General features: G+C 37.8%; 1 protein-coding gene across 1 annotated transcript in view; it reads left to right on the top strand.

Annotated features, from left to right (window-relative positions):
• The window catches only part of DLC1 (DLC1 Rho GTPase activating protein), a 304,040-nt gene that overhangs the window by 7,162 nt on the left and 280,228 nt on the right, over positions 1 to 16,650 (top strand). The window contains exon 2 of the mRNA XM_087936653.1: positions 14,282 to 15,367. Coding sequence (XP_087792779.1) covers positions 14,387 to 15,367 — 981 coding nt within the window. The 5' untranslated portion in view covers positions 14,282 to 14,386. The remainder of the gene's footprint in view (positions 1 to 14,281; positions 15,368 to 16,650) is intronic.

Raw genomic sequence — 16,650 nt, 5'->3', positions numbered from 1 at the left:
GCCAAATTTCATTCCCATAGGAGTCCTGAATCCCAGCATTGAGTAACTTAGCCCACTCGAGTTACTTTGGTATAATAATAGTTGCCCTCCATTTTCCAATTGTGCCCAATTGAAGATTGCAAACAAACAGATATTAGAACTTTTGTAATATATAGATTATTTCAATAGTTAACGCTGCTGTCAGATTTCAGGGCTTAACTTAATGTTTATTTTATCTCTCCCCGCCCCCCACCATATCCTTGGGTGTTTAAGCAAAGGAAGTATCCAAAGCCAGAAATAAAAGAGAAAGTTGTTTTCTTGTTGACTGCTACCAAAAGACACAAAACAAATTTGAAAGTCTAAATTCAGAATGACAGAATAAGAGAGCTGAAAGGGACCTTATAGTCCATCTAGTCCAACCCCCTGCCCAAGCAGGAGACCCTACACCATTTCTGACAAATGGCAGTCCAATCTCTTCTTGAAAGTCTCAAGTGATGGCGCTCCCACAACTTCCAAGGACAACTTCTGTTCCATTGGTTGATTGTTCTCACTGTCAGAAAGTTTCTCCTTATTTCCAGGTTAAATCTCTCCTTGTTCAGTTTCCATCCATTATTCTTTGCCTGTAGCACTTTAGAAAATAGCTGACCCTTTCCTCTCTCTGGCAGCCCCTCAAATATTGGAACACTGCTATCATGTCTCCCTTGGTCCTTCTTTTCACTAGCCATGCTTAGTTCCTGCAACTGGGTTCTTCATATATTTTAGCCTCCAGGCCCATAAACATCTTTGTTGCTAAGAGTTAACATATTTGATTATCAATGTATTAGCAGCACCTAGGATTGTATTTGCACAAAATTGGAAAAATGAGAAAATTCCGATGGATGAGGAAACAATTAAGAAAATAATGGAATGTACAGAAATGAGTAGATTGACAATGGCAATTAGAGAACAAGAAGAATAAGATTATTATAAAATTTGGACTTTATTTTATGAATGGCTGGATAGAAGAGTAAGAATTTGAAATATGTAAGTACAGTATATTATATCATTACTGATAAACGAATGAGTTAGATAAAGTAAGAAAATGAATGTGAAATATATCATTGAAAGTTAATAATTATAATGTTAAGGATAATATAATAAGTGATACATGTGATATAAAATACTGATTAGAACGATTATAAACATATATAAGTAAAATATTCATGATAATGTTATTATGTGCACAAAGATATATGTACCCAGCTGATACACTGTTGAACAGAAAGGTTTCATTTGTTTTTGTTGTTATAAAAATTAAAAAAACACTTTTTATTAAAAAAAACATCTTTGTTGCTCTTCTCTACAGTCTTTCCAGAGTCTTTCCTAAGTGTTTCTTCACAACTCGGTCTTTTAAAGAGCCCCACTTATTAAAACTCTGGATTTGAAACTCTGAAGTTTAAGAATACAAATGGAAGTCCAGGAAAACAATGGTTCTTTCAATAGACCATTCTCCCATTGTCCACGCTGTATCGTCCACAGAGACTAAAGCTACACTGTCTCTTCCTTTCTTCTCTTCCAGAGCACTGTCTGTCAGGCACTATGTATTAAGGCTGTGTACAGCCTCAAAGGAGCAGTTTTTCTTTGACGATGCCTTGGGCTCCTTTGAAACTGGCTTTGAAGCAATATTGCAAATGTCCACTTTGCTTTTAAGGAGTAAATATTGCAAATGTCTACTTTGCTTCTAAAGAGAACTGCATAGCTCCAAATAATCCCAGCTGCTTATCCTGGCAGGTCCAATAGGTAGTAGATGTTTCAGTTTGTATGCAACATACATATAGAACTGTCTTCTGGCCACACTGGACTGACACAGAGTGGTGCAAAATACTTTAACAAGGCAAATAATGTTACCTCCACAGTGTCTCGCAACTAATCAAGTCAAATCTGGCCATCGCACACAAGCGTACTATTTATTCCACTGGCATTTAGAACGTGCTGTCACAAACTGTTTGGCACAAAGAATTCCCTGGGCCTGTGAGTAATGACAACTAACATAATGCAACTTTGTAATGTTCCCTTATAAGCTTCTGTTGAAATGAGTAAGAAAGTGTTCAGACGGTCGTAGCCCACGCTGCATCAGTGTGGAATTGATGCGTTGAAAACCCAGCCTTCCTTAAATCTACTCAAAACCCCTCTACGGAATGCCTTGATTGGATAGGAAGCATTTGAGACTTCCCATGACCTGAATAATTGGTTAGGTATGCGAAACATGCAAAGTATGACTTTTGGATTTCTTTCCAATTTCTAATCATATTTTATAGTGATTTTGCTCCTTCCTGAATTAACAGTTCCAGTCTGCGATATGGGGAAAGATATGCCTACCTGTTGGGCTGCTGTCTCAAAGATGCTTCCCCCCCCCCACAAAAAAAAAAACAGACAACTTTTTTCCCTTAGGAAGAAGACATTTCGCTTCTCATCCAAGAAGCTTCATCAGTTCTGATTGACTGGTTGGATGACTTAGAATTAACAGATAACAGATAATCAGAGTCGGAAGGAACCTTATAGGTCATTTAGTTCAAACCCTGCCCAAGCAGGAGACCGTACACCATTTCTGACAGATGGTAGTCCAATCTCTTCTTGAAAGTCTCAAGTGATGACGCTCCCACAACTTCTGAAGGCAACTTCTGTTCCATGGGTTGATTGTTTTCACTGTCAGAAAGATTCTCCTTATTTGGTTGAATAAGGAGAGAGGTTGAATCTCTCCTTGATCAGTTTCCATCCATTATTCCTTGTCTGGCCTTCAAATGCTTTGCAAAATAGCTTGACCCCCTCCTCCCTGTGGCAGCCCCTCAAATATTGGAAGACTGCTATCATGTCTCCCCTGGTCCTTCTCTTACTAGACTAGCCAAGTCCAGTTCCTGCAACCGTTCTTCATATGTTTTAGTCTCCAGTTCCCTAATCATCCTGGTTGCTCTTTCTGGACTTTTTCTAGAGTCTCAACATCTTTTTTATAATGTGGTGAGCAAAACTGGATGCAGTACTCTAGGTGTGGTTTTACTAAGAGTGGTAATTTATAGGGTGGTATTAGTACCTCACTTGATCTTGATTGTATCCCTCTGTTAATGCAACTTAGGATTTCATTGGCTTTTTTGGCAGCGGCTGCACACTGCTGGCTCCTATTTAGCTGGTTGTCCACTAAGACTCCAAGATCTCCCTCACAGTTACTGCTATTGAGCCTGGTTTCACCCAGTCTATGTGTGTCCTTTTGGTTTTTCTTGCCTAAGTGTAGGACTTTACTTTTCTCTACATTGAATTTCATTTTGTTAGATATGATCCAGTGTTCTAGTCTGGATCTTGAGCCTATCTTCTTGGGTGTTAGATATTCCTGCCAGCTTAATATCATCTACAAATTTGATAAGTTCCCCTTTTATTCCCTCATCTAAGTCGTTAATGAAGATATTGAAGAGTACTGGGCCTAAAACAATCCTTCAATTCCCCCAGAACTAATCCTTGCACCTCCCCCTTCCCACCATCCAGTCAGAACTATGAAACTTTTTGGGTGAGAAGAAAAATGTCTTCTTCGCAAGGAAAAAAAAAATTCTTCCTCAAGGAAAAAAAATCATCGTCCAGTTTTCTTTTGGGGAAAAAAGCACTTTTGAGACAACCATAACCTGGATGACTGAGAATCTCCATAGACATATTAGCTGCTGCCTTTTCCTCTCTCTTCCCCTAAACATTTCTCTGAAACATCACAGAGGTATCATCAAGTATTTATTTCAGGAAGTTTCCAGCAATGGCCATAGAAGGCAATTCTACTTTTCTCTCTCTCTAAGGAAGTAGAAATTTTCACCTATGTACACTTTTCTCCAGGGTCTAATAAGAATGTGTGCATACATGTTGCCTGTGCATACAAGTGTGTGTGCATGTGCCTTTACCCATGAGAGCTTAATCAGGAAGTGTGCGTGTGAATTTTATCTACATTCTCTCTCATATTGTATTTATGTGTGCACATTGAGAAACACAAAAGGAGTTGCCGTGATGGCACTGTGATTAGAATGGAGTATTTCAGGGGTAACTCTGCTCACTGTCAGAGGTTTGACTGTGACCAGCTCAAGGTTGACTCTACCTTCCATGCTTCTGAGGTTGGTAAAATAAGGACCCAGACTGTTGAGGGCAATATGCTGATGCTATAAATTGTTTAGAGAGGGTGGTAAAGCACTATGAAGTGGTATATAAATCTAAGTTCTATTGCTATTCCTATTGCAAATACGCCATCTTGGGTCATGTGACTGGATGGAGAAGAGAAGGGGGCTTAAACAGATGGCTGCACTTGAGTCGTAACCCAGCTTTCCTCTCCCATGGGATGAACTGAGGGGAATTTATTTTATTATTATTTTTCTCCACACAACTCTTGACTAGATCTGGCCTCTTTTCAAATCTTTATTTTGCAAGCTTCTTCTTCACCTCAAAACAGCTCCAATTCCATTCTGTTTTCAGACAGACGCTCTGCTTAAGGACAGAGAAAGACCCAGCACCCTTTACGTGATTTCCTTCCAACATTCTGTTGGGTTGGAAAGAATAAAAAGAGTTTCAAATTCTGCCAAAAAAAACTAAGCTCTCTTCCTGTGATAAGTAAGGAACAAGGCAAATGTTCTTTTTGGACCTAGGATTACCTTTTTGAATCATTAAAAAAAAAAAGTTCTATTACCACAGTTATATTATATTCCTTCGTTGGTTTTCTAATCTCTCCTGCTTGTTACTGAATCTTCATCCATAACTCAAAATGATTTTGGAAGTCATTATTGTGATAAATGAAGATGGTCCGTAAGTCTAGAAATAGAGGGTTCCCTTTTGACATTACCATTTCCAATGTAGCTTATCCTAAAGATTTATCCAAACAGACAATGACTTCCTTTTTACTTTCTCCCTTGTCCCCTGACTCCAAGTTACTCATGCTCTTTCCCTGAATTTGGGCGCGACACAAAGAAAATTATCCACAACTTTCTTCCTTTTTGCTGTTTGATTCCACTTTCAATTTCCTCCTTTTTCCTCCTCAGAAGTAGTCCAAGGAAATATTGTGTCACCCTTTGAGCAATTTCACGCCTTATCAGGGGTGCGATTCAATCGGTGTAACAACTGGTTCGATGAGTACGTGCTTCGCACATGCACAGAGCGTTTGCTACTGACCTTCTCCAGCAATCTCTCTGTGTTAAATAGCTGACACGCAGCAGTCCGCTGTGCTGTGCAAATCAGCTTGAAAGGAGCTTGTGAAAACCAGGATACAAAGCACAGACTAGAATTGGGGCGGATGGGTGGGCTCAACAGCTGATACTTGGAGCTACCAGTTCACCTGAAACAGGCCGAACCAGTAGAAATCCACCTCTGTTCCTTATCTCCTTTCTGTTTCTCTCCGAGGCTACCTTAGGAACTACTAAATTGCTGTTTAAAAGCTTTCTTTTAAATAGCACTATTTACTTTCCATGGTTCCTTGAATATCTTATGAATGGCCATCATTCTCTTGAAAAACAAGCTGTTAGTTGTGCTATGCTGTTATTGTATTTTGCAAGAATGTAAATTAGCTTCTGGGTCAGCCTATTCTCAAGCAGAGCACAGTTAGGTTCAAAATGGAAATGTTTCTTCTTATAGCAATAGGCTGCATGGTGCTCTCCAGATGTTTGAGTTATGAATATCTCACTTGCTTCTAATTGGCCTTTTTGGTTGAATCTAATGAGCTTTGAAGTCTAGAACATGTGGAAAGCACCTGGTTCCTATTCCTGCTCTACGTACTTAAATTGACTTTTCCCCAATCGTTCAAAATCCAGATAATCTCCAATTCATAAAGGAAATTCAGAGATTCTTTCAGAGAATAAGTTCATCTCCCTCCTGGTTCTCTTCTCTGCATCAAACATGGAAAGATCCAATTCAAATGAAATTAGAACAAAACATTTCTACTTAAAAACAAGAGGAAACCATTTTACACTTCCTGCTTCGGCTAGACCGTCAATTAAGCTTTTCACTTATTGGAATTAATATGAATATTATGGTAATTTTGCATAAATATCTAGTGAAATAGATAGTGAAATATATAGTGACGTGGTGGCTCAGTGGCTAAGAGGCTGAGCTTGTTGATCAGAAAGGTTGGCAGTTCGGCAGTTTGAATCCCTAGCGCAGCATAACGAAGTGAGCTCCTGTTACTTGTCCCAACTCCTGCGAGCCTAGCAGTTCGAAAGCATGCAAAAATGCAAGTAGAAAAACAGGGACCACTTTGGTGGGAAAGTAATAGCCTTCCATGCACTGTGTGCTTAGTCGTGCTGGACATATGACCACAGAGATGTCCTTAGACAGCGCTGGCTCTTCGGCTTTGTAACCGAGATGAGTACTGCCCCCTAGAGCCAGAAACGACTAGCATACATGGGCAAGGGAAACCTTTACCTTTTTATAGTGAAAGGTTGGTATTTCAACACTGTTATGGTTTAGCATATGGACAAACGGGCAAAAATGTTAATGACTGTATGGTATGTCACTTAAGATCTAGTGCGTTGAGATTTTCTATTTATATTTGATGTGGTCCTACTGTCAGTCTCTAGGAATTATTTATCCTGTTCTATGATATATTTCCTCTCTGCGTGTAGTGGAAAATGAACTATGCCACTGTTTGGCTGCCTTGTTTGTGTAAATGGGCTGAAATAATCTCAATGTACACTATTTAATCCAAATTATTTATTTCTAAAGTTAAGCAAAAATTTAGCAGGCTCTAAATGTGTGAGTGAGTGTGTCCCTCTTTTGAAACACAATTTCTGTTTATCACTTAAAAAGAACAATTGCATTATAGATGGGAAGTAGTTCATACATTGCTACCATTGACTCCACAATCTTAATCAGAATTTGCATTTAACTGTTTTTCTCTCCTTGTAGCTGCTATATTTCCTTGAGCTCCAATTTGTGGATGCAAAATTGCTCATTTGTTTTTAAACAGCTTTCTCGCCTTAAGTTTAGATAGTAGATTTTACTTACATTTTATTCTTTTGTTTAAAAGGTTATTATTATTTTTATTATTTTATTTTATTTTTATTTACCTTACATCATGCTACCCCAAACAGCTTCTACATTCTTTGATCCAGGGCAGTCGATTGTAAAGTTAATTAAAATTTTAATCATGGGTTTTCCTCATTTGTTTCATACAACTATGACATAAGAAAGATGGTCTGGAAGTCTTGGGCTATTCAGTGATTTTCCTAACCGACAAAGGGTTTAAACTTAGTCTCCTGGTTTTAAGACCTATTTACAAAACACAATGTGTATTTCTTGAAAAAAAATGAGATGTTTGAAATGTTTATTTGGGATAGAATATGATACTAAGAGTTTAACTCAGATCACACTGAAATAAGTCTTTTTGTATTTTCAAAGGCTTCCTATTCATTGTGACCCCCAAATGACCTCCAAGTGAAAAAGAGAGCACAAGACTCAATGTTCAGGAAAAATGCTCACACCTAAAAACGTCCAGTAAACTTACAAAAGTTTCTATAAAATTATAATTACAAATGTGGCAAAGCAAAATTATTAAGTGTAGGGGAACTAATTATACTAGCTGTATTTAATTACAGATTTTGTGAAAGCACAATTTTCATCCAGTTTCCATCCTTCCCTTCTCAACAACGCTCCAGTCCTTGGATTCCTGGGAGATGTGCCAGGATAGAGACCAGGGGTGCAATTTTTCTTTGGGATTTTGTTTTGTTTTGTTAAATAAAATATATAGAAATATAGAAATCGTCTAATCTTGTTTTGACTATTTGGTTGTTAAGCATATCTTCTTTCTACTTATTGGCTCGCAGTGGAAGATCATAGCAGAGGGGAGTTCTAAGGAATCTTTACCAAGTAGCAGCGAATTGTGTAACTTGAATTTACTCTCTCTCTTTAAAAAAAAAAAATCTTCCTCAAACTCTTCTTTGCTCTTACAGATATTTGTGAAAAGTCTGTCCTCTCAGAAGGACAGACTTCCTCTTTTTATTTATTTATTTTTAAAAAGAATGCTTAATCTATGCTTTGATGCTCTTTTCCCATGTGCTTCTTGATCCACCATAAAATGAGCATCAGAAGTGATGGTGGACTGATTCTGTCAAGATGTATAGATCGCTGAAGTGCACTTTTCAGGGAAATAAATGGGAATGTGATTTGGTGGGGTGCAATTTTTCAGCAGGACCTTCTGCTATTTATATCATGTAGGTCCACTTTCATTCTGTCTGGAGACTTCCTCCCACTATCTCTTTAAAAAGATCATAGAAGGGTTTCTCTTGTGGGAAGCCACAACTGGCAAATTTCTCATTTTTGTCTGATTCAAGGCATTGGGAAAAATACATTTTTAGTGTCCAAGAATAGGGAGTGAATCCTGTCACCCCTACATGCATGTCTATGTCTTTTCTTTTACAGACATAACAATGTGAATGCAGGACAGAAATAGGACAGTCTTTAAAAAAAGAGATTAAAGGCTTCTGTGCAGCCAGACATTACATTGTAAAAATCATTTTGTCCCAACATACCCTTGCCGAAACTCACTCGAATGGTCATAATTCTGCAGTTCTTTCACGCTGCCTATTTTTCTACTTTAAGGCATGTGATTTGTCAGGACAGTCTTGTGGTCTGGAATATGCAATTGGAGCTTCCCTTGGTAGAATGAAATGACCCAGAACAAACGCAGTAGTTAATCTTTTTTATTGCTGAAATCAATAAGCAGATCCATGCAAAGTGTTGACAGTTCCTATGGAGGGAGCAAAAAAGAAAAAAAAGGAAAAATAGCAGTTCCTTGAACTTGTAAAACGTTACAGCCAATAAACCTCTTTACTCTCATTACATTCATTTCATCAAAAGGTAGGTTTTTTTTCTGGACATAACAGCACGAAGAGCAGGTATAAGTATCATAGACCTACATGCATAATTCAATTTATTACTTAGAGATATTATTTCCTTAGTTTCACACCATAGACCAGGGGTCTCCAACCTTGGCCGCTTTAAGACTTGTGGACTTCAACTCCCAGAGTTCCTCAGCCAGCTTTGCTGGGAGCTATTGATCAGTTTTGCTACCATAGACAATGTGGATATTTGTAGAGTCTCTTTATCGGGTCTTCAAACTTGATAGCTTTAAGACTTATGGACTTCAACTCCCAGAATTCTTCCTCCAGTCGTGTTAGCTCAGGAATTCTGGGAGTTGAAGTCCACAAGTCTTAAACTTGCCAAGTTTGAAGACCCTTGCTCTTTATGTTTGTATCAAGGGAGAAAATTCAGTGGTATTGGAAAGTATCACATCCAATCTTAATTTTGCAGGAAATCATGGGTTACAGCAGAAGGTCCTCAACTTGACAACTTTAAGACTTGTAGACTTCAACTCCCAGAATTCTCCAGTCAGCTATGTTGGCTGGAGAATTCTGGGAGTTGAAGTCCACAAGTCTTAAACTTGCCAAGTTTGGAGACTTCTGGGTTACAGAACAGAATTGTAGAGTTAGAAGTGACCATAAGCATTATATAGCCCAACCTTCTGCCTGGGAAAAGCTATTAAACCATCTTCAAGAGAAAGCTGCCCAGACTCTTTCTTAGGAACCTCCTGAGATGGAGAACCCACAACCTCTAAAGATAGACTGTTGCACTGTTATATACATCATGCCATCCAAAGATTTCTCCCAATATTTAATCAAAATTTGTTCTGTTGGTTTGCAACCCAAGACCAAGTCTTCCCCAATTAAAAAGAGAGAGAGAATTACTTTAACGAACAGTTTAGTACAAAGGTGGTTAAATAGGAAAGTAAAATGGTCAAGATAACTGGGATTTTAAAAAGGAATAATGAAAGAAAAAAGTCAATATGAAGAAACTAGGCATAGATATTCTACAAGAATCCATTCTGAACCTTGGCTTAAAAAATAAAGATTGTGACATAATCATGGGCCTCACTCTTGCAAAAAAAAAAAAAAATTCTATCCAAGCAAAACTTGGACAGACTAATCACTAAGAAAATTACTTCAGAATTTTTCAGATAAGTAAAATCCAGTAGTTACCTGTATGTCATCACAAAGATTAAAGGAAACCGCTATAAGCAATGGAGCCACTATAACGTTTAAGACAATACATTTTAGCAACAAAACAGATACTGTGGATTGTGATCCTGAATATATACAACTGTCCAGAATTCAAAATAATTTGAGCATCAGTGATCCGGGTACTGTTTTCAGATTAGGATTCAACACTTGTAGACATTACATTTTCTACCTTTTTGCATTTTCATTGTCAAAATGCAAAAAGAAAAACTCACCTTGTTTTACAGTGGCAATTAGTACAATTCACGAGCAAATAAGACATTATTATGGATGTATCTGCAAAAACCAGCCAGTACCATGAACAGTTATACAAAGAAAAGTCCAGGGTAGGAGATAATTTGAAATTTTTAAAATATTTTCATTTGAGAAGAGGCTATACAAGAAGACGTGGTATTCATTAGGTTCCGACCAATTCTGCAGGGTCTGACCGGTTCTGACCAGTAGCGGAAATTTTGAGTAGTTTGGAGAACTGGCAAATATCACCTCTGACTGGCCTCACCAACCCTATCTATTCTCTGCCTCCCGAGTCCCAGCTTCTTTTGTTACCCTGCAGAGGAGAACAGAGCTGGAAAGCAGGTTAGTGGGCTGGTGAGGAAATGGGAATTTTGAAGTAACCTTGCCCCAGGAGTGGGGAGGGAAAGGGGACTTTGCAGTATCCTTCGCCTGCCACGCCCATCAAGCCATACCCACCAAGCCACGCCCGCAGAACCAGTAGTAAACATTTTTGAATCCCACCACTATATACAAGGGCATTTAGGGAAGAGCAAGGCTATTGTGAAAGGTATTCTGCAAAATACTAATGGTGGGATATGCTTTTGTTTTTTAAAAAAAGATACAACTGAAAAGGAAAAATGTGTATGCTGCAAAGTGGCGTTCCCCAGGCTGTGGCATGCCAGAAACTGGGCAGTGCAAACAAGTGAAGCTCCGTCCAGGCAGTACACGAAACCACACCCCTCTGATCCATGGAAAAACCTGCCTCCTTGGAACTGGTCCCCGGTAGCCGAAAGGTTGGGGGCCGTTGCTGTAATGCAGTAGTTCAGCTCAGCTAAATTAAAAGAGTAAATTAATACCAATTAATGTAACAGTAGCTGTCGCAGCACATAACAACCTGAGCATTAAAGTGTTGAACAAAGTCGGACTTGCTCAATAATTGGATGGAGAACCACAAGGAATCCATAGTCTTTATTGTAGATTTATTTATTTAATTTGTCAACCGCTTACAAGATAATAAACATAAGTATAAATACAGGAAATGGGTATGAATAATTGGGGACATTAGGACAGGGACAGTAGGCACGGTTGTGCACTTATGCACACCCCTTACAGTCCTCTCAGGAATGGGGTGAGGTCAATAGAGGTTAGTTTGAGGCTAAAGGAGTGGGGGTTTGAGCAGGTGACAGCAGAGTCAGGTAGTAAGTTCCAGACGTTGACCGCTCTGTTGCTGAAATTGTATTTCCTGCCATCAAGTTTGGAGTAGTTTAACATTAAGTTTATATCTGTTGTGTAAAGTTAAAAATGTGAGGATTTTAAAAAAGATATGAAGTTAAAAATTCATCCCCAAAGAAGATTATATCAAGGATAGTAAGAAAATGTCATAGTAAAGGATATAGACATGTCCTTGTAATCTGCTCAATTTGAGAAAGATTTTGGCTATTGGAATCCCAAAAAAGTTTTTGCTTCTTAGCTTCCACCCCCCAAAAAACATTCCATTTATTGTTGATTAAAAAAATCTTCCCAATATATTCTCGATCCTGTGTTTCACACCCTAATATCCATTTTCTGTTTTTTCTGCAGAAGGAAAAGGGGAATGATTTTATGGGAATTGGCTGATATATAAAGGCGACTTTAAAAATCTGGATCGAGAAAGCTATAAAAGAGGAATTGGGAGAAAGAGCAAACAGGAAAGGAGAGGTCTCTTGTTGCAATCCTCCCTCTCTTTAAAACTCCTGTTCATTTCTTCTTGTTTGAAGACATCCAAGCTACATAAATGCAACTGGAATTTTAGATAGTAGCCCATGCTAGTTCTTCTACATCGGGGATGTCAAACACAAGGCCCGTAGAGTATCCATCTCATGCATTCAAAACTATGTTTGTTCTTATACCCGTATCTTGCGAGTGATTGACAAATCAAATCAAGCAATCAATAAAATAATTAATAAATTAATAAAATCTGGCCCGTGATGTGATTGGATCTGGCCCGCAGGGCAGTCCTGGAAAATGTAAGGGGCCAGATGGCATTGCTTCAGCCCAGTCTACCCCCATCACTTTGGCCTGGTCTGCCTAACGCGAAGAGGAAACAGTGGGCCAGCGTGGCTTCGGCCCAGCCTACCCAGTGCGAAAAGAAAACATGCCAGCAGTTTGGGGAATGTTGTCAAGCTGGCCATGCCCACCCAGTCAACCACGCTCATTCAGTCAGCCACGCCCAGTGAGTGGCGTCAAGCTGGCCACGCCCACCCAGTTGGCAACACCAACCCTGTCGGCCATGCACGCCTGGCCCCCCCGAGGTCAATCACAGCCCTGATGTAGCCCTCAATAAAATTAAGTTTGACACCCCTGTTCTACTTGAAAAGACGAAGCAGCTGCATTGTTTATTTCTTCCGCGGAAACAATACTTTTTTATACAAGGATGTATCTAAGAGATGCTCTGTAGCAGCTCCATCTTCATTTAGTAAAGGTCTCATATTCTGGTCAATGGAATTTAATTAACTCACATATATATCCATTGATTGATTGATTGTGTGCCGTCAAGTCATTTTTGACTAATAGTAACGACGTAGATAGATTTTTCTCCATGAGGATCTATTGCTAACATATTCTTTCAAATCTCCCAATGGTGCATTAATTGTCACTTTAAATGAATCCATGCACCTTCCTTCTGGTCTTGCACTTCTTCACTTTCCTTCCACCTTTCCTGATATAATTAGAGCCATAGAGCTGGGTCTTTGCATAATGTGTCCAAAGTAGGGTCTGGTCATTTGTGCTTCCAGTGCAAACTCTATCTCTTTCATGACCCATTGGTTTGTTTACCTGGCTGTTTTCCAACAACGTGCTTTCTATCCTGATTTTTTAAAGTGAAACTTCTGCTTCCATAGACTGTCATAGGGAACGCCATGCCTTGCATAATCCACCCATCACATGTCCCATTTAATTACACCTCATCTGCTAATAATGGGATTTCACAGAGCTTTAGAATTATTAAATGTATATTTTCTTGTCTGTATTTGACCAATAAAGCTTTATTAGTGTAATAAATACAACCATTTAAAACATAGCAACTAAAATCCAGCTTTTTGACAGTCGTGCTATGCTTAGCTATTTTGAAATGTTGACTAGTATCACAAACTCACAAGATTGGATAACTTTTAAATCTATGGAAAATAGTTGTCAAATACAGGGTATGGCATCTAATTTCATTAAAATGAAATTTTAAAAAAATGAGAATCAGTAAATCTATCAAGAAGTAGATGAAAAGGAACAACCCCTATGTATATTCAGGTTTCTTCAAATTAAAAAAAAATGTTGTGTTCAAAAGAGAAGGACTGAAGCGTGAGATTAACAGAAACATATCATAGAATAATTCCTTTATCAAGAATAAAAATGCAACCTTGGAGAAACAGGCTGAAAGTAACAGGATGAAATTGTACAGAAACAGAAACAAAATTCTTTGCATGGGAAATAAAAATCAAATGCACAGGTTTAAGATGGGGGTAGGCATTTGACCTACTTTAATTAACAATCCACTTAGCAAAATGTCTCTAATTATTAGCATCCTAATCAAATCTAATTTTCTTCAAAAGTTTTAGGTAGGTTTTTATTCCACTTATTTTGGTATAGCTTTATTAGTGTAATAAATATGACCATTTAAATCATAGTAATTAAAATCCAGCTTTTTGACCATCAAGCTATGCTTGGCTATTTTGAAATGTTGACTAGTATCACAAACTCACAAGATTTGATAGCTTTTAAATCCATGGAAAATAGTTGTCTTATGATTGAATCAATGAAAAAGGGTCATTGTCAAAATTTGGCTTAAGGAACCTGTTATGTTCTCATAGAGTTGTTTATAACATTCTGTTTACTTCATTGAGGGAGGATTCAGCAAAGAGGATATGCTTAATTATATCTCTTTGCAAACTATTAAAACTGTTCTACAAAACAATTTCTTCCTAAAAGTTTAAGAAATATATGAATGCATTCATTGCTTCTTACACTGGAATTTTATCTTTTTTTAAAAAAAAATACAGATATGCAAGAGCCATTTCATTGGATGGAAAAGCTTATAGAATCCATAATGTTTCCTCCAGCGCATATTATGTCACTCTTTGGAACCAATTGTTAAATACTATGACATGTCTCTAGCAGTCAGGAAGAGGAGCTGGGAAGAACATGTGACCCAATGGATGGGCTTACATTCTGGATCTCTTGATTGTAATGTATTATGCAGGCATGGCATAGTAGTTGACAACTTGCAAGCCAGAATGGAAAAGAATGAACTTTGGTGTGAAAGTCTGAAAGAAAAAAGTGCTTCTTTGCCAGACTGCTGTCATGTTGGCGAGTTGGTAGTCTTCCCCTCAAAGCTCTTCAGCCGTGTTTCCAAAGAATTAGATGAAAATGAAAATCATCAGGAAGAAGGAGAATTTCTCTCGCTGGAAGCTAGCGTGGAAACTTTAGTCAATGTTTCTGTTGGAAATGAGGATGGCAACGGTGGCAGCAAGAACACGGACCTCCCGTTGGAAATCATCAACTGCCAGTCTATGCCTGTTGAAGATAAATTGTTGGCTGAAAAGAACAGTTCAGAGGAACCTTCAGTGAAGATCATCTCAAGAGTAGAAGCAAAGAAACAATCTGATCATACCACTGAGCCAACTGAAAAAAGGAACACTTCTAATTATGAGAGAGCAATGAAAAACAATAGTGGAGAAGTTATCGTACTTGGATGCAACAACTCTAATGAAAGTAATGTCTCAAAAGAAAAAAACTGGGAACCTTCTGTGGAAAAAAGTATATCGCAGGAGCAGATAGTTCGTGGAGCTACAGCCCTACAATATGAAAAATTAGATGTTCCTCGTGAGAAGAATGACGATATTTTATTTCATGATGAAGGTACACAGCATTGTGGCAATGATGTGACTATAAGCAATTCCAATAATTCTCTTGCACACTCACCTGGTTCTCACATCTGGTCAGAGGATAATAATGTGGATATGCGTAATGCTACAAAAGCTCAGAATGAATGGGTTCTGAATGCACCCTTGGTGTCAGAAGATTTACAGGATAAAATGATCGCACACCAACCTACAGACTGTCAAGTCGTCCTGCGCAAAAAAAGGGTAAGTTCATGTTTCCAAACTTACAAAGATAGATAGATAGATAGATAGATAGATAGATAGATAGATAGATAGATAGATAGATAGATACTATTTATTATATTTCCTTGATCTAGGCAGAAAGGTTTGTTGATATCACTCAGTGAAACAATCAGTCCAATCCAGAATAAAATTCAGACTTAAGCATGAGCATGCTTAAAAGAACTTGTTTAACTTGAAATAAAGCTATAAATAGAGTAAGATACTGTATGTAAATCCGCTAGGAAAGGGAAAATTAAAATTCTACTATCAGGTTCCATCTCAGTATTTCTAGGTGGCAACAACAATTCAAAGTTGATTTTCAAAGCGGGAATAAGCTGAGTTGATGCTGGAAGCATTTTCATTGTCATCATACTTGTCACATAGACATGTATCCACTCAAGGGCATGCCAACAAACTTAACCAGCTTGTTATTCAATGTTTCAAATATTTTCTGAAATCAAAAATTTAGAGTCTGGTTATTGAATTATTTTCAAGGTACATATTGGTCTCGATCTACAGTATATCGGGGTGAAGAACTATGGCCCTTTTATGACATGTGGACTTCAACTCCCAGAATTGAAGTCCACAATGGGACCATAGTTCCCCACCTCTCAGATAAAGTTCCTTCAGTACCCTAAGATCTATTCCTAGAAATGTAATGTTTTTGGAATAAAAGTAAAAAAGATTGGGGGTAGTCAAAATTGAGAAATTGGTATACAGAGCATTGTGATGTCATAATACAAACTCCACCCCCTCCACTGCATAATAAAAGTGTAATCTGGGTCACATAAGCATGAGAATAATTTCATTTCACTTTAATTAGTACATTAATGGATAGCTTCATAAAATATATGTTTTGAATTATCCAACAAAGAAAGAAGATCCTAAATTATTTAAATATATGATGAGATATTCATATCTCAACAAGTCATATGGAGAAGAACACATGATAATAAATAGTTATTTCTGACCATCTTGATATTAATATTCTAACACAAAGAAAAATGTGTTCATATGGGAAAAATCTAAAAATTTATGGAAAGCATACAGGACAAAATTAAGGCTATTATTGGGTAAAGAGGTCAACAGGATAAGGGACCTAATGGGAAATTTTTTCATCACTCTAGCTGATTTAATTCAAATTTATGTTTTGTAGTGTTCTTATTAAATTTATTTAGATTACTATGCAATTTGGGCTTGGAATTTACCCACAAACACAGTCATAAATATTATTTCTGTCCCTTTGGAAGCCATGGAATGCTATC

The sequence above is a fragment of the Pseudonaja textilis genome, chromosome 6, assembly GCF_049901715.1.
Source record: "Pseudonaja textilis isolate UNSWEBS1 chromosome 6, rPseTex1.2, whole genome shotgun sequence".
Classification (NCBI taxonomy): domain Eukaryota; kingdom Metazoa; phylum Chordata; class Lepidosauria; order Squamata; family Elapidae; genus Pseudonaja; species Pseudonaja textilis.
Note: the sequence above shows the minus strand (reverse complement) of the source record. Positions and strands in the feature narration are given on the sequence as shown.